This window comes from Pleurodeles waltl, chromosome 12 (assembly GCF_031143425.1).
Source record: "Pleurodeles waltl isolate 20211129_DDA chromosome 12, aPleWal1.hap1.20221129, whole genome shotgun sequence".
Classification (NCBI taxonomy): Eukaryota; Metazoa; Chordata; class Amphibia; order Caudata; family Salamandridae; genus Pleurodeles; species Pleurodeles waltl.
Window position 1 is genome coordinate 690,177,520 of NC_090451.1, and position 25,059 is coordinate 690,202,578.

Below are 25,059 nucleotides of genomic sequence, written 5' to 3' on the forward strand. Positions count from 1 at the left end.
AAGATTTCAGGGATTAAACCCTGTTGCACAAACTTGAAGATGACAGCCTTGTCAGACTTGCATGCTATCTGCAGCCTGTTCCTTGATGTGCCCAGAGTCCACCAGAAAGTAGCATGCCATGGTATTTTTGGCGAAGTACGCAGGGATTCTTCAAAGTGTTGGCTTTTTCCTTCAGGTAAGTCCCCTGTAAGGGTACAATCTCCCAGATGATCTTCCCTCTAAGAAGAAAAACACTTCTGCCTTGAGGAAAAGGTCCAAATTTAAGAACTGTTGGGAGTTTTGACGCAGAGTTCTTTCTTGTCCTATAAGTGCTGACTCAAACAAAAAAAAAGAAACTGGAATTTCGGATTATATATCACACCTTGACCAGATCAAAGCCTTCTGGGTAACTGTGCTACATGTCTTCAGGATGCCTCCATTACCATATAGGCCTCGTCAGAAGGATGAGTCTGATCCTGTGCTCTGGCAGTCATGACCGTTCCATTCTTTACACCATCCTTCACCGCATGCTTCAGCCTCGGCTCTTAAGACGCCTACAACACTAAGGCTGACACCACACTTTTACGTTGCCTTACCTAATCCAAGTGTCAAAAGAGAAGGTTCATGTCTGTTTTAGATGACGTGCCCATGGCTCAGCCCCTACCTACGTCACAGAGAGTAACCAAAATGGAAAGGTTTCTTTTTGTTTTGGACCCGACCTTGCCTGTCAATCCTGATTAACCTTATTGCCGTACAGAGGATGCTGACTGGGAGACTTAGGCCCTTATTTCAACCTTGGCGGGTGGCAGAGGCCGCCCGCCACGGTTGAACCGCCACCTATGCGGCCGCAAAGCCACCAGCCACATTTCCCGCTGGGCTGTAACATTGCAGCCGGCTCCTAATGGAGCTGGCAGCAATGTGGCGGTGCGGCAGGTGCAGCAGCACCCGTCGCGCTTTCCACTGTCTGCCAAGAGACTAATGGTGGGCAAACGGAATATTGCACGTTTATGGGGTGCAGAACTGCCACCACAATTCAGGGATTGGGAAAACAACATAGATAGGTGCATTTTTGCTGTTAAGGTGGTCTATGAAGGGAGAGGGTTCCCACAGAAATAGGTGAAGATCTGGGCAAAGTGGAGTGACTACAGGGACAATCCATGTACAATGCTTATTTAATCTGCTATGGAACTGTTGACTGCTGATCGTGCTACTTCATTTGAAAATGTGGGAGTGGTGGGTGGATGTGAAGTGGGCAGTGTATAACCCATTGTGAAGGAGAGGACTGATGTCTCTGGCTATCTACATTATTGTGTGGCAATATAGGACTTCTTTTAAGGTTTTTCTTGGGCAGTGTTGCTTCCATGTTGAACATAATAAACAGATATGTAAAAAAAGAAGAAAAAAAATACTTTGTTCAAAAAGTCTAAATTTGTGTTATTTTTACAAAAGGCTCACTATGTGCCTGTCACAAAATTACTGTGGTTCAACCATGAATGCAGCTCTGCTCAGTAAAGCATGAGCTGGGGAACAAGATGTCTGATGCCAGACAGAGCACAGATTTCAGCTTAAATTTGCATACACTCTCAAACCATCCCACACGTTGCTTCCCAGTGTGTTTTACATGCTGTTGGAGGGAGCTGTTAATGACCCTCCCCTACCCCCCCCCCCCCCACCCCAATCCTAATTTAACATGGGTGAAGATGACTGCAACACCAGCATGTATTTCACGTTGTTTGGTGATGCAAGGGCCCAGTGGGGAGAAAAAAGGTTATAGGGAAGGGGCAGGAAAATTAACCTGCCGTTGAGGAGGGGGCTGGATGAAAAGGTGGAAGGGGTGTTGTTGAAAAGGTAAGGAGGATGGATGCCAGGAGTAGGTAGGTTGGAGGAGGGAAGGAAGACTCCTGCCTGGCACAGATGTTTGGAAACCTAACCGAACATGCATTTGCAATGCAATAGTTCTAGCATTTGCAAGAGTTAGCGCTATTGGCATTGTAAATACATAACTGGATTTCTTTTGCCTCATAAATTGGTCTGCCTGCTGCATAATTTGGTCCTCTCTGCCACATAACACCAGTGGCCCTGCCTATACCTAAAGCGTTCCCATTTACTCTCTGTCCCATGATTGGGAGAAACTCCTCTTTGTGTCAGTTTTGTTGTCTGTGCTCGCTGTTCGGTAAAGAACAGAAGTCTTGTCCTTCATCTATGTTTACTCACGAGAACACATGGTTGCCTGGCAGAAAAGCGCCAACGGAGAGGAGAGCTTGAGCACTATTGATGGGAAAGCGGGGCTTTCCCACCACCATGGAGCGTGGCAAACAAAAATAGTGAGCGAGGCAAGGGTGAGCACTGCACTGCGACCACCAGTGTGAGAGAGGCAGCTGAGAAGGAGACCAGTAAAGGCCACATGCTGTTATGCAAAGAGGGCCCCATCGTACAGCCCTTGGTTTTAAAAAACAAAACAAAAAAAACCCACCGAAATGAGAGTACAAATAACGAACCAGTAGAGCATGCGCCACCTGACGATAGCATTCGGCCATGCTGGCAGCAGGCCCTGTCCTCTGGTAACGCTGCTGGACCCTCTGGGCCTGCACTGCCAAGAAAAGTTGTGGATGGGCGCTTAAGGGAAAATCCATACACCATGCGTTTCCCTTTAAGAATTGATAACAGGACATAATGGCCTGAAGAGCGGCCATGGTGAGCAGGCTGCAGCCAGGGAGCGTGCAAGGGCTATAATCAGACGCCGTGTGAGCAGTCTCTGACCCCTGGTCCCCACCCACTTCCCTAGAAGGCAGCTAGCCATTACCTGCGACTGCTGAAGTGAACTGGATGTTGAGGGTGTTGTCGCACTGCTACTTCCATAGTGAAGCGGAGCCCTGTGCCATGCCTGGTGGTGGCAACCGTAACTGAGAGCCCGTACTCTAATATGCTGAGAAAGGAATGATATGCGGGAGGGCAGCACTCCCACTAGGATACTAGCACCGACCGATGCTGTGCAAATGAGGACGAAGGGAGGATAACAGAACGCCATGGAGCGCGAAGGGGAGAGAAAAAAAAGAAATAACAAAACAGGCCGAAGCATATTGGCTCCCTTACCACCATGGAGTGCAGAGGGGCGAGAAAACAAAAAGGTAGTGGGCCCATACTACCGTATATGGGCAATGATCTAATAATCCATGTAACAGGGTCATTCTGCAAGACTGTAACAAAACAGCCTCAAGGCAGGTCCAACGTAAAGCATTTACCTAGAAAATCAATAGAATTTTGAAAGGCAGGCCCAGGAATGAATGAGTGATGTGCGTGAGAAGGGTGTGGTTAACGCCCACAAAGTAGAATACAACATGTCGAGAGAGCAGCTCTTGCACGCTGCTTGGCTCGACCTAAAGAGGACGACTAGTTGGGGACCAGGAGAAATTGCTACTGAAGGTCTGGCTCCTTACATAACTAATGCGTCCCCCAACTCCAGCAGGCTCTCCCTTTTATGCAGGTGAGTCACAGCGTATTTTGAGGTTCTAAGGCACAGGCTTTGCCTCTAGGAAGCTCGGAAGTGGCATTGCAGAGTCAGTGAGAAAGATAAATAAACCCCTCTCTGCTGGCCACCCGCTTTTATTAACCCATTGTGGCAGAGCAGGGTCCATAAAATAGAAATATTTTTGTAACTGAAAAATCCTGCAGGGTCTAACTGTTAAAGATCATGCATGCTACCTATGAGAACCCCCTTTTAGGCACCGCAGTCCACATAAAATTGCTAGACTTGTGATTGGAAATTTTTGTGGTCACACCCATCACCAGAATCTACTGGTCCAAGTCTCCTCCACTAAAATGAACCCCAGTGAGGTTCTCAAGGCCCCTCAAGACAGGGAGTTGAAGAGGTGGAACTCTGTAGATTGTCTAACTGGTTGTGGGCATTTGCAGTGGGGTCAGATACAGTGGTTCAGCAGCAGCTTTCTTCACAGATGGCCATTGTACACACTATAGGGGACGTGAAACATTATTCCCTGTGTCTGGGACGATGTAGATGTTCCTCCTTTGGAGAACAAGCATTGACAAAAACTACAGACCTGGCCTATGCACGAGCTATAAGCTTTGCCAATGTGTTTTACCAAGGTTATACACCAGTGTGGCTTAGTAGTGTGAAGTGGAGTATGCATGGTGTTTTAGTCCCCTGCCATAACGGACATTACACTGACGTGCATTTTTACTGCAAAAAGTATACAGCGCACAATGTGTGTAAACTGGCATCATTTATTGTGTTGATTGTATTAAAATGTTTCCACCACACTTCAGAGTTATAAAAAGTGTGCTTAATTTGTGCTTTACTAATTATATTATAAGCTGGAATATGTGTTCAGTTCATTTGCAAACATTAACATTTTGGTGTGAGGTAGAAAAGAATAGTATTTTACATATAGCCTTTCCTTACACACCCGCGGTACCCAGCAAGATTGTAACATACATCCTCTTGCTTTGCCGTCAGATAAAGAAAAGTAAACACCGAGCTTTCTCAGTAGACAAAGCATAACATTTGACCTCTGGCTTTGAGTGCACAGCAAATGTGTCTAGTTAAAAAGAAAATTTAAAGGCCTGTTGATTGCTGTTCCTCTTCTGAACTCCAGCATGGTTATTTTTGGGGTACTCGCGCACCCTCCACTTACCTTCTTCCAGCTCCTATGACATGTGTGGGGAAACTGAGGAAGAGGATAGTATGTTATTCTATTCATAAAGAGCACTGACCAAAATAAGCTCTCAGACAGAACATTATTCATCAGAAGCTTGCACGATTGATGAACTGGTAGTGGCAGAGATAAGTAGAATCTGTCAAGCACAAAGATAGGAGAGAGGATACCTCTTCAAAAAAAAATACAGCATGTTTACTGCTTCCTGTGCTAGCATACAAATGAGACAACTGAAAACACATGTACTCTGAGTGTCTGATGCAAAACAGAATTCCCAGGAAGCGAACATTCATAGCTGAATACAAGAAGCCAGGCAGAGAGATGGTAAACAAGCTATGTTCCATGGGAAGGACAAAGACCTGCTGGACAGCCTAAAACAAAGCCAGCTAATAAAAAACAAGCAAATGTGAGTTATCTAAAACACAGAGCCACGGATGAGCAATGGGCATAATGCTTTCTTTAGGGGAGCTTCCAGCATGTCCCCAATATGTCTTTATAGCCAGACATTTGTGCTTCCTAGGAGGCTTTGACCTGAAAACAACTTCTACTGTTTCAAACTCCGCATTAGATGGTGAGAATATGCAGACTGTGCATTTCATGGACTACGTGCAGGAAACAAATAGTTGCAGGTCAGTAATGTTTTCCTCATTTCAGACTATGTGTCATAATAGTTGGAGGAATGCATCTGTCGTCTGTTAGCCATAAAGGGCACCTTGTTACATGCAGAAAGGAGAGGATACTTGAGCACGAGTGACTGCTCATATTCGTTTTGACTCAGACCAGAACTTTGATTCCCCACTCTCTCCTTCTTTTGTCATGCTTTTTTCAAAATGCATTATTGACTTGTCCATAAAGAAAGCTGATGATTTTTAAGCACTTGTGTGAAAGGGCTACTGGTAACTTTGTCAAGCTGCACCTTGGTTATCAGTTTAAAAATTCAGAAAACATTACTGCCTTGATAAGTGTCAGGAGCGATTCTGATTTCAGTAGGACAATTTAGCAACGTTTGTTGGTGCAAGGAATTAACTTAATCAGTGAGCGAAGGTTTTAAGTGTGCCTGTCTAGTCACCAAACTTTAGTTACGCTGACTTGAACAGTGAGTCGGCATCTCGTATTTCCAGGTGTCCACTGGAATCACGGACATGGACTAGTGCAATTGAGGCTGTGAACAGTGAATGTAGGGGCGTTGTTGCTGGCATAGACAGTCCACTCATACCAGATTGTTGCAGGGCGGTTTCCTGCTGAGGCAAATGGCCTCTAAAACTGCAAGTGGTTTCTTAAAACTTTGCGAGTGTGCACTTTGCAAAGTTTTAGCAAAATATTTGTGAAGTTGCCATTGATAAGTACATGCGTTATGTTGCGTACTCCTCGTGTGAAACTGTTGAAGAAGCATTTCCATATAAGGCATCTAAGGAAAGAAAGGCCTATTATAAATTTAGGTTTGTTAATGCGTTTTCTAATTGAAACCTCCTTTCTGAAAATACTCTTTGCCCTTCCTTTATAATGAGGTTACCTTCTTTGGTTGTTTTTTTCCTTGGCAATTCTAGGACATGTCCTTCTGTTTTTCCAAAGCCTCTCTTGTGTGTGGTATCTAGGAAAAGCTGATGCCACTGGTGCAGTGGAGTCAGTGCATGGCTCCGAAGGTTTAGTCTTCCTGATTTGCAGTGGCAACAACTAGTGCTAAAAGGTTAAACTGCTGGTAAAATCCAGGCTTCTAGGTACTTCAGGTTGAGAAGTCTATGGGGAAAATCAGTAGCCATGAGAAATACTGACTCCTGTAGTTCATTCTTTGTGAGAAGTTATTGCATTCCTTACAGTTGCTGGGAACTTCGATGGGACCTCGTTGCCGGCTGTTTCTGGGAGAACGTGGAACAGCATGTTTTTTATGTCTTGGAATCTTGTTTCTTGGCAACAACACACATTTCTTGTTTCAGGGCAGGAAAGACATAAGGAAAGAAGTTTAAATGGGAATCTGTGGTTACTGTGAGGAGGTTGAGCGGGTGGATTGCGTAACTTAGCAGAAAGTTCAATTTGCTGCTTTGGTGGTTAGTTCTAACACTGAGACTGCGGACTACCATGAGTAATATCTCAGGCAGATGTGCTTTTCGTTTAGATTAGTCACTTTGTGTGCGGCATAGCCTAACTGGTTGTCATTGGTAGACAGGCAGCCTGACTCTGTTCCACTGTTGCTGAGGTTGACTTGGACGGTCCTCTCTTGAGCTCGGGACAACCTCACTAGAATTTTGTCAAGAGCCTGGCTCCCTTCTTTGTTGTTCTGGTGGAATTAGTTTCACTGCATCCAGGATTGCTGTTTGCTGGAAGTAGCAAATGGTTCTATGCTTCTTCCCAAAATCTTGCACAACACCCTTTGTTCTGAGTGTAAGGGGTGCAGGCTGCGTGATCTGGACCTTGACCAGTGATCACTTAAGCAACACTAAGGAGCTTCACAGTCCTATCCATACAGGTCTGCCGCTGTGACCCATTGACTGGCGGATATCTGAGATTTCCACAAATGGAATCTTATTGGTATGGAGAAATCACCATTTGATTGTACCACCTAAGCCTTTCCACACCATTTCTCAAAGGTTGCAAACAAGCTCTGACTTTCTAATCTTTCCAAGTGCGCTTTAAAAATAGAGTGAAATACTTCATAATTCTCTCCCTCTTTGTATTCTTCCTAGTGTCTTACTTATTTTTCCCAGTTATTGACTTACTATATTGAATGCATATTCTGCTGATGACATTGGTGAGACCCTCTGGTAGATTAATAATAATAGCCCGGGATCTGATATTGTTTAAAGCTGCAGTTTGTGACATTCATGTGTATTGTAAATAAGTAGTACGGTTCCTCAGTTTAGTAGTATTTGATTTATCAATCTTGAAAAGATGAAAAGCTTATTTGGCCTCCATAACATTCCCCTCTTGGCCTTCCTAAGTCGGTCATCTTAGACTGTCCTCTGATGTTCACTGCCACACCCCAACCCACAAACTCTTCTTTTAGACATTGTAGTCCAGTTGTGATATGCACTTTATCTCTGGGGCTATGTATTGTGGCTAGTAACATGTGAAATCTCAGACCAAAAACTTATATACTTAATAGCATTTGCTGCTAAACTGTGTTTGAATGTGTGTGTGTGCACTCTATAGCTCAAACCTAGCCAAAGGGCAGCGGAGCGCTGTACAGTGTGAAAAAAATAACATAAAGTCCGTGATATACTCAACTGGTTTGCGAATTGTTAATACACTATGGTGTACTTTTTTTTTTCTCAAAGAGGTGAGGTTTCAACTCTTTTTGGCATAGGAGAAGCGTTGGGACGGGCCTGATGAATTCAACAAAGTTTGTCTGGTTCCTACCCCCACACCTTTTTATTTATTTATTTATTTTTTTGTTTAATACACTTTCTCAGCAGTCTGACTTCCTTTCTGCAGGAAAGCAGAGAAACATCAGAAACTGAGTTTGTCTGCATGATAAGTTGGGACACTTGAAGGTGGTGTGGGTTGGTGAGTGGAGCCAATTGAGTTTTATTTGGATGGAGGTGATGTTAGTTTTTCTTCAGGCACTGTGCTGCAGTGTGTGGGCTGCCCTAAATACGTACCAGTGTGTAGTCTGAAAGACCATGAGGCATGGGGTTACCACTCTCCATCGGTGAGTGTGAGAGGGCTTGAACAGTCGTTATCTGGAAGATAGCAGGATTTCCGTCTTGGTTGGGTTGAGCTTCAGGGAAGTGCTGTGCATCCAGGTCTGGGTGATGTGCTGGGAGTGGTAAAGGCACTGCTAGTCTGAAGCAGAGAAAACTTTCAAGTGGAGTGTTATTCCATCAGCAGATTGGGGATTCTTGATGCTATTACCTGTGAGTAGAGCACCCAGCGGCTTCGTGAGGTTTGAAAGGGGATAAATATCTCCCTATAACAATTTTGACAGGAACCTAACGCTATGTTCAAGTGCTTGTTCTCAAGTATGCAAGGTCCGCATTTAAAGTAGTGCATTTACCAAGTCCTCTTCGAGGTAGTAGTGTGTGGCTGGGTTGTGCAATGTTTTCTCATGGAATTTGGGATGCTGAGCCTCCATACCTCTAACCTCCACTTGACAGAAAAGGGAATTGATTTTTCTTCTTCTTTGTGGATGACGCCCTGTTAATGCTGATGACATCAGTTACATATGTGGGAGACATTTGTCTCTTGTGGCTGTAAGGAGCAGCAGAGTTAGCATTCCTAGTGGTCTCCGGTGATACAAATTGTATAACTGCCAAGAGCATGCTATGCCATTCGTAACTGAATATGGTAAATCGTATTCAACATTACTCTTGTTCTCTTCTGACTTCCCCTATCCCGTGACCTCTGAACCCAGTCATAAGGTACTGTTAGGCCTGAAGTCGTTGTGCATTGCACGATTGTCTTGTATGTGAGGACCTATACAGTTGTGAGGGTTTTGTATTGATTTGAAGATTTTAAAAAATGTTGTTCCGCACAGCAGGATCCCAGAACATTAAATGCAATTTTCCAAATCCCGTCGAATTTGCAAAGCTGTAGCAGGCTAGATTTTCTTTTTCTCACAAGTTTTTTTTATTTTGTATAGTACGTAAAGCAGCATTTCATTGTGAAAATTAAAAATGCTGCTAGCTAAAAGTATACCTAAACTCCTGGATGAAAGAAAGCACATGAAGCAACGAGCACTCAGCCCGATCGTCCAAATGCACCGTTGTTCCTTTAAGAGGCCAGCAAGTTACAACTCCTAGCATACCTTATACTTTAAATTCGTTCTCAGTTTTGAATTACTTTTTCAGCCCATTCTGAGAGGATCTTGTAACACGTATCCACTGATTTCAGATTTGTTTTTCTGTCTTTATTCTGTGTTTTAAACGCACTTGAAGCTTTTACTACTTTTCACGACATTTTCTTGATATGCCTCTGTTTGTGATGTGCCTATCCTGTGTGAGGATAAAATCTGCTTCAAACCTACATAATCTGCGTATGGGCTGTCAGTCACCTTCCAGTTCAGTAAATTTTGTCTGAAAATATAAACGAAAACCCCCTGAAGGACAGACGAAACGTGCCTCTGGAGTCAAGCTTGAAGACCCCAAAGCCAGGTAGTACATCAAAATCACAAGAAGGCTAGGGAAGGTGCCTCTAAAATGCTACAGAACTCTTGTTTACCAAAAGTCTCCCACAGAAAATTGCCAGCAGGGAAGAAGGGGTGGCATCATTGTCTGGGCTCTCCCTGCATATCTACAGGTTCTCACCTGCGCACTCTGTCAAAAAATGAAGTTGATACACTTAGCACCACAGAAAGCAATGTCGACATTTGGGTCCTACTGTACATCTAGGAGACTGGCATACATACCTACTGCAGCAATGTCCTGGCTACAAATGAGACCTCTAGTAATGAGGACACCTGCTGAAGACCCACTGCAGGTTCCTTTGCAGCCCTTGCAACTTCTGCTAAAGGGTTGTATGTTCCAAAGATACCTATTCTCTGGTTGTACTTGGTGTTCATCCTACAACTGTGTAATATAAGAGGGACAAGAGTAGATCTACTTCTGTTCGGTTCTGTTCTGCTGAAAGGAGCATCAAAATTAAGTAGTCCTGTTGAAATTCCATCTATTTCATTCTCCGTGACGTGACACTGCAGCCTGTCTCTGCACCTTGGCCTCTTCTGTTCGCGGCTAGTTTTGCACAGCTAGAAGAAAAAGTTCTCTTCAGCTGTTTTAAAGAAAAGGAAAAAAAAAAACATTGTTACACCAGGACTGCTTTAAAAAATATGTAGACCACCAGGGCAGTTTCTTTTTCCTCTGCTCTTCCAGTGAGCATGAGAAAGCACACAGATGTGGCAAGAAAAAAGGTCTGTGCTGCAACAGTGAGCCTTTGAAACAGCCAGAGCAGCAGCTCATCTGAATATGTGTGTTGGATAGAGCTCTTTGAGAGACTGCAGCGTTTCTGGTGATTGCACCGAAGAGCGCACTCCAAAAAGTCATCTGCAAATCCATTGATGAGGTGGATTTGATCATCTCTGAATTCTGCCACGTTATCTCTCTGAGGCTTTCCACATGTCTGTGCCTGGCATCTGTAAAACTGGATGTGCTGTTGAAGATAAGGCATTTTTCTTTAACTGGATCAGTCCTCCTTGGTCCTCGAGAAGAAGAAAAAATTAGGCTGAAATCCTCCAAGCGGTAGGGCAATAGGAGATTTTATAAATCAGAATCTAAACGTTGCAACATCTGTTTCCACTCAAGAGAGACGGTTAGTCCCTATGGTGGTCGTATGGGCTTCAAAGAAAACAGCTGCTGTATTACATATTTCTATTTGTAGCAATTCTAGAGCACATTAGACCATGGCGGTATTAAATCACTGTAAAGTAGAGAGATGTACAAGGCAAACCAGAGGATGCCCAATCCAGGTGGACTCTCAGAAGTGGCCCCTACCAACGCATTAGAAGTAAACAACCACATTTTAAGTTGTGTGCGAAACAGTGTTCATTAATACCGCTGATAAGTTCTGGAAAGGAGTGTCACAGCCATGCAATTGCTACCAAGAAGGCCGGTTCTTCCCCCCCCCCCCCCCCCCCCCCCCCCCCCCCCCCCCCCCACCACCACCACCTGACTTTCTTGCCCCCTGGTACCACCACCTTGTATCGTCCTGATTATCTCATATGTCTCCTGGGAACATACCAATTCACAGTTGTCCTAAGCGAGCCCAAACCCAGCGAATTAAGAGATCTGCGCATCAGGCATAGAACCTTAAAGGACATGGGTTTCTTTGTAGACAGCCAGTGAAGGTATGGCACCCCTTCTTCGATCAAGGAATGTTTAGGTAGTCCCAGGACTAAGCGTGCGGCTGCATTCTGGGTGATTTAAAAAAAAAAAAAAAAAAAAGTTTAACAAGAGCTCATTGATATTTAAAGACACTGCATTACAGTAGTCTAATCGGGATGAAATGAAAGCTAGAACCACTTGTTCACTAGTATCTTTTGGCAGCAGTGGTAAGAGTTTCTTCAACATTTTAATCATCCAGAAGCATGAACTAACTGTGCTATTAACCTGGATATCAAAAGTCAAGGCGTTACTGAATATCAAACCCATATTTTTGGCTACCACTAATGGCACAGGTACAGCACAGCAATTATCCGGCCACCACAGATGGCACTATCCATTCCAGACACAATCTCAGCTTTTCACCCATTCATTTTCAGCCAGTTAGCTCTCATCTACCCGCTAACTACCTGCATACAAGCCCGAAACCTGTTCGCTGCCTCATCCAAGCCATCAAAGACGGAAATGACAATCTGGGTATCGCCTGCATAGCTTGACACCTGGAAACCAAAAGATCAAACTAGTTTTGCTAGGGGTCCAACATACAAGTTGTAAGAAGTCGGGTTAAGGGATGACCCTTTGGGAACCCCACAGGGATGCTGAAAGGGGGCTCACCACAACTCACTGAAATCGAAAGACCCCTGCAAATTCAGTGCCACTTCCTTCAGCGCAGCCTTTGCACCATGAGAGCTGAAGAAATGGTGGCAAAGGCTGCCAATAGGTCAAGCAGAACCAGTATAGCTGTAGCTCCCTGATCCACTTGCCTGTGGATAAGATCTACAGTGGTGATGAGTGCCAACTCAGTGCTGTGATTCTTCCTGCATCCACTCTGCAAGGGGTCCAGGAGATCATGATCAAGGAGAAAATTTTTAAATTCCTGGTTTATATGCGTCTCAAGTCCTAGCAGGAGCAGTTAGCAGTGAGATTTTTCAGGCCATTTTTCAGTGGGATGACCACTGTCTCCTTCCAGACCTGAGGGTAATCGCCAGTCTCAATTAACTTGGTAGAGGTAATTTCCAAGGGCTCAGCTATAAGGTCCAAAGCTTCCTGCAGGACTCTGAGGGGACAAGGGTCGTCCAGGGAGCCTGAGGAAATACTTGTAAGCAGGGTCTTGATCCTAGGTGCAGGCAGCAGAGAGAATCTGGCCAGAAGCGTGGGGATAAGGTGTTCGAAGGCTGGTCTGCCTTCACTATGTCATGGCCGGTGCTCGGATTCACCCAGATCCTCCAAAGGAGCTGGGAACTTCTCATGGATCCGCACGATTTTCTCTTTGAAGTACCAGGCTACTCTTTTGTAGAAGGCTTTTGAATCCCCCCCCCCCCCGAACCGGGGATAGCAAACTGTAATAAAGAGCTCCTTTGGAACATTCAGGGCTGCTCTGATTTTTTTTTTGAGCGAAAAATCCTGCTTTGGCCTCTTCGATCCCACTTTTATATTTTGCAGTCAACTATCGAAGTTTGATTTTCTCTTACGGCTCAGAGGCCTATTTCTGTTTCCTCTCCTGCACTGCCTTTGGAGCTCCTTCAACTCAAGTTCACTGACAGATGTAGCAAGCATTTTGTATCTTGGCGCTCCATCAAATGTTTGCCCACCATAGGAAAGGGGAATGCTGTTCACAAGTGATCTATAGAATGTTTAATTTGACATCCCACTAGAAAAGAAACAGGCAAGTCAGAAGGTTCGCAGTGGACAGACATATATTACACTGCCAGTGCAAAGGGCCGGTATTCAGTCTGAACTCAGAATCTAGCACGTTTTCGAAGTGCATGGCGACCGGCGGTGGCAGCTTTTTTTCAGACAAAATTTTTTTGACTTGTATCTCAGTAATTGGCTGATAAAGATTCGCATTACACAGAAAAAGCCCCCAGACGTCAATACATCTGTCTTGCAGCTTCAGCGTCTGGGCTTTCACTGCATTTCATCTTTCAAAAATCAATTTCTCCTGCTGTTCAAACTTTCACCTAGGGGCCACGCTAGAAAAGAAAATACAAGAAATGTGCTACCCAGTCCAGAATAGTCTGGATCTTGGGTTGGAGTGGCTGAACTTGGCCTCCACCTACAAGGTGGCCCAAGTAAACCACAGTTCCCTGCCCTATCTGGCATTTGGATGCCTTGATAGAGAGGCCTGCAGATTGCAGAGCCTTCAAAACCTTCTTCAGGTGGACCAGGTGATCCTGCCAGGTGGAGCTAAAGACGGCAATATCATCAAGATAAGCTGTGCTAAAGGACTCCAAACCAGCAAGGACTTGATTCACCAACCTTTGGAAGGTGGCAGGGGCATTCTTTAAACCAAAGGGCATAACAGTAAACTGATAATGCCCATCAGGGGTGGAGAATGCTGTTTTCTCTTTTGCTCCAGGTGCCATTTTTATTTGCCAGTACCCTGCTGTCAAGTCAAAGGTACTTAAGAATTTGGCAGCACCTAATTTGTCTATGAGCTCATCAGCTCTAGGAATTGGATGAGCATCTGTCTTGGTGACAGAGTTGAGCCCTCTGTAGTCCACACAAAACCCCATCTCTCTCTTTCCATCTTTGGTGTGAGGTTTGGGGACTAAGACCACTGGGCTAGCCCAGGGGCTGTCAGAGCGCTCAATTACTCCCAATTCCAGCATCTTGTGGACTTCCACCTTGATGCTTTCCTTAACCTGGTCAGACTGTCTAAAAATTTTGTTTTTGACAGGCATGCTGTCTCCTGTGTCCACATCATGGGTACACAGGTGTGTCTGACCAGGGGTTAGGGAGAAGAGTTCAGGAAACTGTTGTAGGACTCTCCTACAATCAGCTTGCTGTTGGCCATAGAGGGTGTCTGAGTAGATCACTCCATCTACTGAGCCATCTTTTGGGTCTGATGATAGAAGATCAGGGAGAGGTTCACTCTCTGCCTCCTGATCCTCATCTGTTACCATCAACAGATTTACATCAGCCCTGTCATGAAAGAGCTTAAGGCGGTTCACATGGATCACCCTCTTGGGGCTCCTGCTTGTGCCCAGGTCCACCAGGTAGGTGACCTGACTCTTCCTTTCTAGCACTGGGTAAGGGCCACTCCATTTGTCCTGGAGTGCCCTGGGAGCCACAGGCTCCAGAACCCAGACTTTCTGCCCTGGTTGGAACTCAACCATTGCAGTCTTTTGGTCATACCAAAACTTCTGGAGCTGTTGGCTGGCCTCAAGGTTTTTGGTTGCCTTTTCCATGTACTCTGCCATTCTAGAGCGAAGGCCAAGTACATAGTCCACTATGTCTTGTTTAGGCTCATGAAGAGGTCTCTCCCAGCCTTCTTTAACAAGAGCAAGTGGTCCCCTTACAGGGTGACCAAACAGAAGTTCAAAGGGTGAGAATCCTACTCCCTTCTGTGGCACCTCTCTGTAAGCAAAAAGCAGACATGGCAAGAGGACATCCCATCTCCTTTTGAGTTTTTCTGGGAGCCCCATGATCATGCCTTTTAATGTCTTGTTGAATCTCTCAACTAAGCCATTAGTTTGTGGATGGTATGGTGTAGTGAATTTGTAAGTCACTCCACACTCATTCCACATGTGTTTTAGGTATGCTGACATGAAGTTGGTACCTCTGTCAGACACCACCTCCTTAGGGAAACCCACTCTGGTAAAGATACCAATGAGGGCCTTGGCTACTGCAGGGGCAGTAGTCGACCTAAGGGGAATAGCTTCAGGATACCTAGTAGCATGATCCACTACTACTAGGATGTACATATTTCCTGAGGCTGTGGGAGGTTCCAGTGGACCAACTATGTCCACACCCACTCTTTCAAAGGGGACCCCCACCACTGGAAGTGGGATGAGGGGGGCCTTTGGGTGCCCACCGGTCTTACCACTGGATTGACAGGTGGGGCAGGAGAGGCAAAACTCCTTAACCTTCTGGGACATATTGGGCCAGTAGAAGTGGTTGACTAACCTCTCCCACGTCTTGGTTTGTCCCAAATGCCCAGCAAGGGGAATATCATGGGCTAAGGTCAGAATAAACTCTCTGAACGACTGAGGCACTACCACTCTCCTAGTGGCACCAGGTTTGGGGTCTCTGGCCTCAGTGTACAGGAGTCCATCTTCCCAATAGACCCTATGTGTTCCATTTTTCTTGCCCTTGGACTCTTCAGCAGCTTGCTGCCTCAGGCCTTCAAGAGAGGGACAGGTTTCTTGTCCCTTACACAGCTCTTCCCTTGAGGGTCCCCCTGGGCCCAAGAGCTCAACCTGATAAGGTTCAAGCTCCAAAGGCTCAGTTCCCTCAGAGGGCAGAACTTCTTCCTGAGAAGAGAGGTTCTCTTTTTCTGACTGTGTTGCAGTTGGTTTCCCAACTGACTTTCCTTTTCTCTTGGTAGGCTGGGCCATTTTTCCAGACTCCAGCTCTACTTTTTCACCCTGTGCCTTGCATTGTGCTCTTGTTTTTACACACACCAGTTCAGGGATACCCAGCATGGCTGCATGGGTTTTTAGTTCTACCTCAGCCCATGCTGAGGACTCCAGGTCATTTCCAAGCAGACAGTCTACTGGGATGTTTGAGGAGACCACCACCTGTTTCAGGCCATTGACCCCTCCCCATTCTAAAGTTACCATTGCCATGGGATGTGCTTTAGTCTGATTGTCAGCGTTGGTGACTGTATAAGTTTTTCCAGTCAGGTATTGGCCAGGGGAAACCAGTTTCTCTGTCACCATGGTGACACTGGCACCTGTATCCCTCAGGCCCTCTACACTTGTCCCATTAATAAAGAGCTGCTGCCTGTATTTTTGCATGTTAGGAGGCCAGGCAGCTAGTGTGGCTAAATCCACCCCACCCTCAGAGACTAGAGTAGCTTCAGTGTGGACACTGATTTGCTCTGGGCACACTGTTGATCCCACTTGGAGACTAGCCATTCCAGTGTTACCTGGATTGGAGTTTGGAGTGGAACTTTTCTTGGGACAGGCCTTGTCTCCAGTTTGGTGTCCAGACTGACTACAGTTTCGACACCAGGCCTTTTTGGGATCAAAGTTTTTACCCTTGTACCCAGGATTGTTTTGTGAAGAGGCTCTGGGCCCACCCTCCTGTGCAGGTTTTTGGGGGCCTGTAGAAGACTCTTGACTATTTTTATTTTTGGCTGTCTCACCACCTTTTCCCTGGGGAGGTTTTGTGACCCCTTTCTTTTGGTCACCCCCTGTGGAAGTTTTGGACACCCTAGTCTTGACCCAATGGTCCGCCTTCTTTCCCAATTCTTGGGGAGAAATTGGTCCTAGGTCCACCAGATGCTGATGCAGTATATCATTGAAACAATTACTTAACAGGTGTTCTTTCACAAATAAATTGTACAGCCCATCATAATTACTTACACCACTGCCTTGAATCCAACCATCTAGTGTTTTTACTGAGTAGTCTACAAAGTCAACCCAGGTCTGGCTCGAGGATTTTTGAGCCCCCCTGAATCTAATCCTATACTCCTCAGTGGAGAATCCAAAGCCCTCAATCAGGGTACCCTTCATGAGGTCATAAGATTCTGCATCTTTTCCAGAGAGTGTGAGGAGTCTATCCCTACACTTTCCTGTGAACATTTCCCAAAGGAGAGCACCCCAGTGAGATTTGTTCACTTTTCTGGTTACACAAGCCCTCTCAAAAGCTAAGAACCATTTGGTGATGTCATCACCATCTTCATATTTAGTTACAATCCCTTTGGGGTTTTTCAACATGTCAGGAGAATCTCTGACCCTATTTATGTTGCTGCCACCATTGATGGGTCCTAGGCCCATCTCTTGTCTTTCCCTCTCTATGGCTAGGATCTGTCTTTCCAAAGCCAATCTTTTGGCCATCCTGGCTAACTGGATGTCCTCTTCACTGGAGTTATCCTCAGTGATTTCAGAGTTGGTGGTCCCTCCTGTGAGGGAACCAGCATCTCTGACTATTATTTGTGGAGTCAGGGCTTGAGAAGCCCTGCTCTCCCTAAGTAGGACTGGAGGGGGGGAATTTCTCTCCAAGTCACTATCTTCATCCTCTGAGTTGCCATCCTCAGAGGGGTTGGCCTTTTCAAACTGTGCCAAAAGCTCCTGGAGCTGTACTTTGGTAGGTTTGGGGCCCATTGCTATTTTCTTTAGTTTACAGAGTGACCTTAGCTCTCTCATCTGTAGATGGAGGTAAGGTGTGGTGTCGAGTTCCACCACAGTCACATCTGTGCTAGACATTTTGCTTCTAAAAGTTGGAATACTTTTTAAGAATCTAAAACTGGTTCTAGAATCTAATTCAAACTTTTACAAACTTTTAAACTAAAAAGAAATGCTAAACAGGATCTAACACAAGGCCCTAGCAGGTCTTTTAAGAATTTAGAAAACTTTTCAAATTGCAAAAATCAATTTCTAATGACAATTTTGGAATTTGTCGTGTGATCCGGTATTGGCTGAGTAGTCCAGCAAATGCAAAGTCTTGTATCCCACCGCTGCCACCAATGTAGGAAGTTGGCTCTGTATGTGCTATTTCAAAGTAAGGAATAGCATGCACAGAGTCCAAGGGTTCCCCTTAGAGGTAAAATAGTGGTAAAAATAGATAATACTAATGCTCTATTTTGTGGTAGTGTGGTCGAGCAGTAGGCTTATCCAAGGAGTAGTGTTAAGCATTTGTTGTACATACACATAGACAATAAATGAGGTACACACACTCAGAGACAAATCCAGCCAATAGGTTTTGTATAGAAAAATATCTTTTCTTAGTTTATTTTAAGAACCACAGGTTCAAATTTAACATGTAATATCTTGTTTGAAAGGTATTGCAGGTAAGTACATTAGGAACTTTGAATCATTTCAATTGCATGTATACTGTTCAAGTTATTCACAAATAGCTATTTCAAAAGTGGACACTTGGTGCAATTTTCACAGTTCCTGGGGGAGGTAAGTTTTTGTTAGTTTTACCAGGTAAGTAAGACACTTACAGGGTTCAGTTCTTGGTCCAAGGTAGCCCACCGTTGGGGGTTCAGAGCAACCCCAAAGTTACCACACCAGCAGCTCAGGGCCGGTCAGGTGCAGAGTTCAAAGTGGTGCCCAAAACGCATAGGCTTCAATGGAGAGAAGGGGGTGCCCCGGTTCCGGTCTGCTTGCAGGTAAGTACCCGCGTCTTCGGAGGGCAGACCAGGGGGGTTTTGTAGGGCACCGGGGGGGACACAAGCCCACACAGAAATTTCACCCTCAGCGGCGCGGGGGCGGCCGGGTGCAGTGTTAGAACAAGCGTCGGGTTCGCAATGGAAGTCAATGAGAGATCAAGGGATCTCTTCAGCCCTGCAGGCAGGCAAGGGGGGGGCTTCCTCGGGGAAACCTCCACTTGGGCAAGGGAGAGGGACTCCTGGGGGTCACTTCTGCAGTGAAAGTTCGGTCCTTCAGGTCCTGGGGGCTGCGGGTGCAGGGTCTTTTCCAGGCGTCGGGACTTAGGTTTCAGAGAGTTGCGGTCAGGGGAAGCCTCGGGATTCCCTCTGCAGGCGGCGCTGTGGGGGCTCAGGGGGGACAGGTTTTGGTACTCACAGTCGTAGAGTAGTCCGGGGGTCCTCCCTGAGGTGTTGGTTCTCCACCAGCCGAGTCGGGGTCGCCGGGTGCAGTGTTGCAAGTCTCACGCTTCTTGCGGGGAGTTGCAGGGTTCTTTAAGGCTGCTTCTTGAAACAAAGTTGCAGTCTTTTTGGAGCAGGTCCGCTGTCCTCGGGAGTTTCTTGTCGTCGTCGAAGCAGGGCAGTCCTCAGAGGATTCAGAGGTCGCTGGTCCCTTTGGAAGGCGTCGCTGGAGCAGAGTTCTTTGGAAGGCAGGAGACAGGCCGGTGAGTTTCTGGAGCCAAGGCAGTTGTTGTCTTCTGGTCTTCCTCTGCAGGGGTTTTCAGCTGGGCAGTCCTTCTTGTTGTTGCAGGAATCTAATTTTCTAGGGTTCAGGGTAGCCCTTAAATACTAAATTTAAGGGCGTGTTTAGGTCTGGGGGGTTAGTAGCCAATGGCTACTAGCCCTGAGGGTGGGTACACCCTCTTTGTACCTCCTCCCAAGGGGAGGGGGTCACAATCCTAACCCTATTGGGGGAATCCTCCATCTGCAAGATGGAGGATTTCTAAAAGTTAGTCACTTCAGCTCAGGACACATTAGGGGCTGTCCTGACTGGCCAGTGACTCCTCCTTGTTGCTTTCTTTGTTCCCTCCAGCCTTGCCGCCAAAAGTGGGGGCCGTGGCCGGAGGGATTCCTGCAACAACAAGAAGAAGGACTGCCCAGCTGAAAACCCCTGCAGAGGAAGACCAGAAGACAACAACTGCCTTGGCTCCAGAAACTCACCGGCCTGTCTCCTGCCTTCCAAAGAACTCTGCTCCAGCGACACCTTCCAAAGGGACCAGCGACCTCTGAATCCTCTGAGGACTGCCCTGCTTCGACGACGACAAGAAACTCCCGAGGACAGCGGACCTGCTCCAAAAAGACTGCAACTTTGTTTCAAGAAGCAGCCTTAAAGAACCCTGCAACTCCCCGCAAGAAGCGTGAGACTTGCAACACTGCACCCGGCGACCCCGACTCGGCTGGTGGAGAACCAACACCTCAGGGAGGACCCCCGGACTACTCTACGACTGTGAGTACCAAAACCTGTCCCCCCTGAGCCCCCACAGCGCCGCCTGCAGAGGGAATCCCGAGGCTTCCCCTGACCGCGACTCTCTGAAACCTAAGTCCCGACGCCTGGAAAAGACCCTGCACCCGCAGCCCCCAGGACCTGAAGGACCGGACTTTCACTGCAGAAGTGACCCCCAGGAGTCCCTCTCCCTTGCCCAAGTGGAGGTTTCCCCGAGGAAGCCCCCCCCTTGCCTGCCTGCAGCGCTGACGAGATCCGTTGATCTCTCATTGACTTACATTGCGAACCCGACGCTTGTTCTAACACTGCACCCGGCCGCCCCCGCGCCGCTGAGGGTGAAATTTCTGTGTGGGCTTGTGTCCCCCCCCGGTGCCCTACAAAACCCCCCTGGTCTGCCCTCCGAAGACGCGGGTACTTACCTGCTGGCAGACTGGAACCGGGGCACCCCCTTCTCTCCATTGAAGCCTATGCGTTTTGGGCACCACTTTGAACTCTGCACCTGACCGGCCCTGAGCTGCTGGTGTGGTAACTTTGGGGTTGCTCTGAACCCCCAACGGTGGGCTACCTTGGACCAAGAACTGAACCCTGTAAGCGTCTTACTTACCTGGTAAAACTAACAAAAACTTACCTCCCCCAGGAACTGTGAAAATTGCACTAAGTGTCCACTTTTGAAATAGCTATTTGTGAATAACTTGAAAAGTATACATGCAATTGAAATGATTCAAAGTTCCTAATGTACTTACCTGCAATACCTTTCAAACAAGATATTACATGTTAAATTTGAACCTGTGGTTCTTAAAATAAACTAAGAAAAGATATTTTTCTATACAAAACCTATTGGCTGGATTTGTCTCTGAGTGTGTGTACCTCATTTATTGTCTATGTGTATGTACAACAAATGCTTAACACTACTCCTTGGATAAGCCTACTGCTCGACCACACTACCACAAAATAGAGCATTAGTATTATCTATTTTTACCACTATTTTACCTCTAAGGGGAACCCTTGGACTCTGTGCATGCTATTCCTTACTTTGAAATAGCACATACAGAGCCAACTTCCTACATGTCTGTCGGCAAAAATAGTGTCTGCTGTTTTTCAGAAGTGTTTCCAAATTCAGAAAAATCACTGACTGCTCGTCACGTCTGTACTTTTGAGTGCAATTACTTCTTTAATTGAAATTGTTTTAAGCACACAACTGCCTATGTGGCCCTAGTATGGTGTTAGGAAGATCAGTGGTCTCAGTTGAAAAAGACTGGTTACCCTTATCTATCCTGATAAGTATTTTCTGGTGGTAGTGCAGGAAATCCTATCTTTTGAAACGTCCCATTTTATGGAGACTAGGCATCTCAAACTATTGTGATGGGCTCCTCTTTGACGGAATGGGGAGCCCACTTCAGAACTTGATAGAGTTATGCCTCTGATCAGACAGTATTCACTTGTAACATATCAATGTCCTTTAGCTGAGAGCAGTCCATCTGAATCATGTCTTTGACGGTAAATATTATTATAATCCAGGCAGACAGCTCAACTAGAATGCTCTATATCAACAAGCAAGAGTGCCCCAGATCCAGGACTCTGAGTAGGAGTCCATATAATCTAGAATTGGCTTTTATTGAGAAACCCAACCATGGAAGCAAGTTCATTTTCTGGGTCTTCAAACCGCGAAAGGACATGTTTGTGAGATTCTTTGTAGAAAAACACAAATGGTTTATTAACGACTACCTGCTAAACATTGTTCAGATTGGAGTGTGCCTCAGATCTATTTTCAACATTTCAGATTGTGAAATTATCATTCTTTACCTCCTGGAGTGTGGTAAGCTGGATCCTAGTACAATAACCTTTTGATATCTTTTTTTTTTTTTTTTTTAAGGTCACATAAGAGACTGTCATGCAAACCAAGTTTGCTGACCACGTTGCAAGGACGGTTAAACTATTTAACGGTGACATTCTTGATTTTGCCAGTGTCAATTTTGAAAATCTTCAAACATACGCCATAGATTGCATGATCCTCCTGAAAGAGGTGAAGAGGGCAACTAAGAAGGACTTCTATGCCTTTAAATGAAAAATGTTCCATCCTCAGTGTGAAAACCATAACTATGATCGGGTGTCCTGCAAAGACTGAGGTTTCTTTCCAAATCAGAATTGATGGCTCCTCCTATTGAGTCTACACAAGTCGTCATTACAGCATTTCGCTGGGAATTGTTTTTCTAGTGGCCATTAAATTGGCACACAGGGAGAGCTAACTTCAGACATCTGTGGTTGACCCTTGCACTGTTTTTCTAAGAAACAGCATAATATGAGAACGTATTACTCTTTCTTCCGAAGAGTAGATTCTACTTCAATCAAACAAAACATGCGCCTTTTTTTCCATTAGTTTTGTATGTGATGTACGAAGATCCCTTCAAAGCATTGAATGTGAGGAGTCGTCAATTTTTATTTAGACAGAACAGAAGATATGTATATGGTATACAAAAGATCTGTATAAAGATAATAGACAATCTAACGATCTCTTTGTGACCGTTAATCCACTGTGACCTTTTGCTTCATCCGTAGAATCCTTTTTTCTGATTGATATTCTCTTGTATATCCTTATACTACAAACCAGCCTACAAGCCTCTTCCTGGAAAACTAAAAGCTCATTCCACATGAGGAAATTAAACTGTTGTTGCTTGGTTGTGAAACGTTTCAGTTTTAGATATTTGTAGAGCAGCCACATGGAAATCTGTTCACATTTCCACCAAGCTTATTATGTAAATACTGACTCTCAAGGGCAGGGAAGAACCTCAAGTTGGTCAAGCTGCTTCAGGGAAACTCTTTAGATGAAGGTCTGGTTGTCTCTTGGCTTTTCTTGAATATTCTGTGTTAGATTAGGGGCAGCATATTGTTTAGATATTCTTGCTATTCTGGTTTGAGCTTATCATTCATCATTGAAGATGCAGAAGTAAGTGTTGCTTTACAATGTTCTACATTGTAGGAATGATCACTGGAGTCGCTCACAAATATCCCATGTACCAGGTTTCAATCCTTCCGATTTTGAGCAGCAATTAAAGCTCACCATGCCTTTCTCAAGAAGAACTGACTCTTACGGCATGATAACGGAAGCTCCTTGCTCCTTAAACAGTGTTTTTTCCCTTCCCTGTACATTCAGCATTGAGGCGGTTATTTTCTTTGTGCTTACTTCTACCTGAGTTTAGGTTTCTTTTTGGTAAGAGCATGTTGAAGTTCCACGCTGAAATTGTAACTTACATATAACTTAAAATTAAAGATCTTGGAAAATTCTAGCCTGCTTAGGGATATGGAGACTTGGCCTGCATTTAGCACATAATCTGAACCCCAATGGGTACATAATCAGTTTTTTTTTCAGTGTTCCTGGAGTCTCACACACAGGAAGGAATATTATTCATTCTTCACCTGAATGAAGAATACTTGGATGCAGAACAAGGATTACAAACATTTGTGTACTTGATGTGGCTATGAAAGGGCGGGATTTAGTGTGTAATTAATTCATATCAACCTTGCGTCAACTCTCCTGGGTCACTGCTTTTCAAATGTGTGGTATTGGTATGTTTCTGTTGCTGCTTGGGCGTTCATGAAGATAATAGCTGTATAAAACATGCATGGTACCAAAATGTACTCGGCATGCCCTTAGTTTTGGCACACTATTCACATCCACACTTGTGGTGTACTGGAAGAAGTGTGGAAATGCGGACTTCAGCTGTCTGTCAAGATGACGGCTAGGTCAAGTACACAGTTAGCATGTCAGTCATTTTCTAATTTGTTGACCCATGTACTGTTCTCAATAGCATTCTTGCTGCATCCCCCTTCATTTTTGAACTATTCGAAGTCACAGTTCTGTCTCATACCCTTTCTTTAGATTAAAAAAGGAAGTTACTCACACTGTGTAAACATCAATGTGTTAGTCCTGAAAAGGGGCAGCTCTGGTTCTGCTGCATGTGCTTTCTGGAAGGACCCCTTGTGACTTGGAAAGCTTGCAAATCAAAATGTGCCTTGCTTGATGAAGCTAACGTTTAGAATAGCAAAAGTTCCAAGGGCCCTGCATACGAGTCCACCTAAATGTGTAATGACTTAACTGAGGGGAGTTGTTACTGATTCTTCATGTCAATAGTTTTGGTTTAAATGCATTGTTTGTGACTGGGAAAGTGGAACGTACATTCTGAAACTGTAATGGAAATTATGTAACGTGCAACTAGGAAAATGGGGAGGGGGACCCTCAGTGTTTCTTCTTTTACATGACCTAATGAGCTGGAGACTCTAAATCCTTCGCATAACTGTGTGGTGTCACTTAACTTAAATAGATGAGTATGTTCTTCACAATCAGTGCGCTAGTTTTGTGGCAAGTTTTGTTGGGCGAAGCAACACATACCATTCTTTTGTGAATTGGTTGTAACCTCCCTTCAATCTTGGAATAACATTACGTAGAACAGAGAAGTATTGGGATGTTGCAGGATGGGCAAGCAAGCATTCCATGAACCGTACTGGAGATGTTACTAGGTTTGAGAATTTGTTGAATGAAGCGAGGTCACTGTAAATTCTGCTTAAGGTGTAACTTGAAGCAAGGCTGTATCCAATTCTCCTGTAGCTATTACCTGAGTAACTGACAAAGGACAGCTACCATTCATGCAGCAAAGTAATTACAAGGCTTTTCATTTATTTCTCTTAGGGTGGTGAAGGAGGAGATTTCCGATGACAATGCGAAACTGCCCTGTTTCAATGGAAGAGTCGTCTCCTGGGTAAGAATGGTGTAATTGTACTAAGTCTGGAAATGGCACGTTTGTAAAGTGATGGGCCGATTAGAGGTGGTTTTTACATGGCCTCAATTAGAGATTGACAAAACAACCTTTCAGCTTTGGACTTTTGGAAGCAATAAGTGTTGGAAATAAGTACAATGTTTGAGTCCTGAGGCAGTCGGTCATTATTGGGCAGAACCCTTTGCGGCTACTGGTATTTACCATTGTTGTTCTAGGTCCACCACTGTTATTGCTCCCAGCTGGATTACAAGTATACTCAGTTAAGGATCTCAACTTACAATTGGTA

The 25,059-nt window shown here is 45.2% G+C and overlaps 1 protein-coding gene across 1 annotated transcript in view; it reads left to right on the forward strand.

The window, feature by feature from the left end:
- Positions 1-25,059, forward strand: part of DVL2 (dishevelled segment polarity protein 2) — a 113,516-nt gene that overhangs the window by 23,368 nt on the left and 65,089 nt on the right. The window contains exon 2 of the mRNA XM_069215532.1: positions 24,686-24,755. Within this exon, the coding sequence (XP_069071633.1) occupies positions 24,686-24,755 (70 nt within the window). The remainder of the gene's footprint in view (positions 1-24,685; positions 24,756-25,059) is intronic.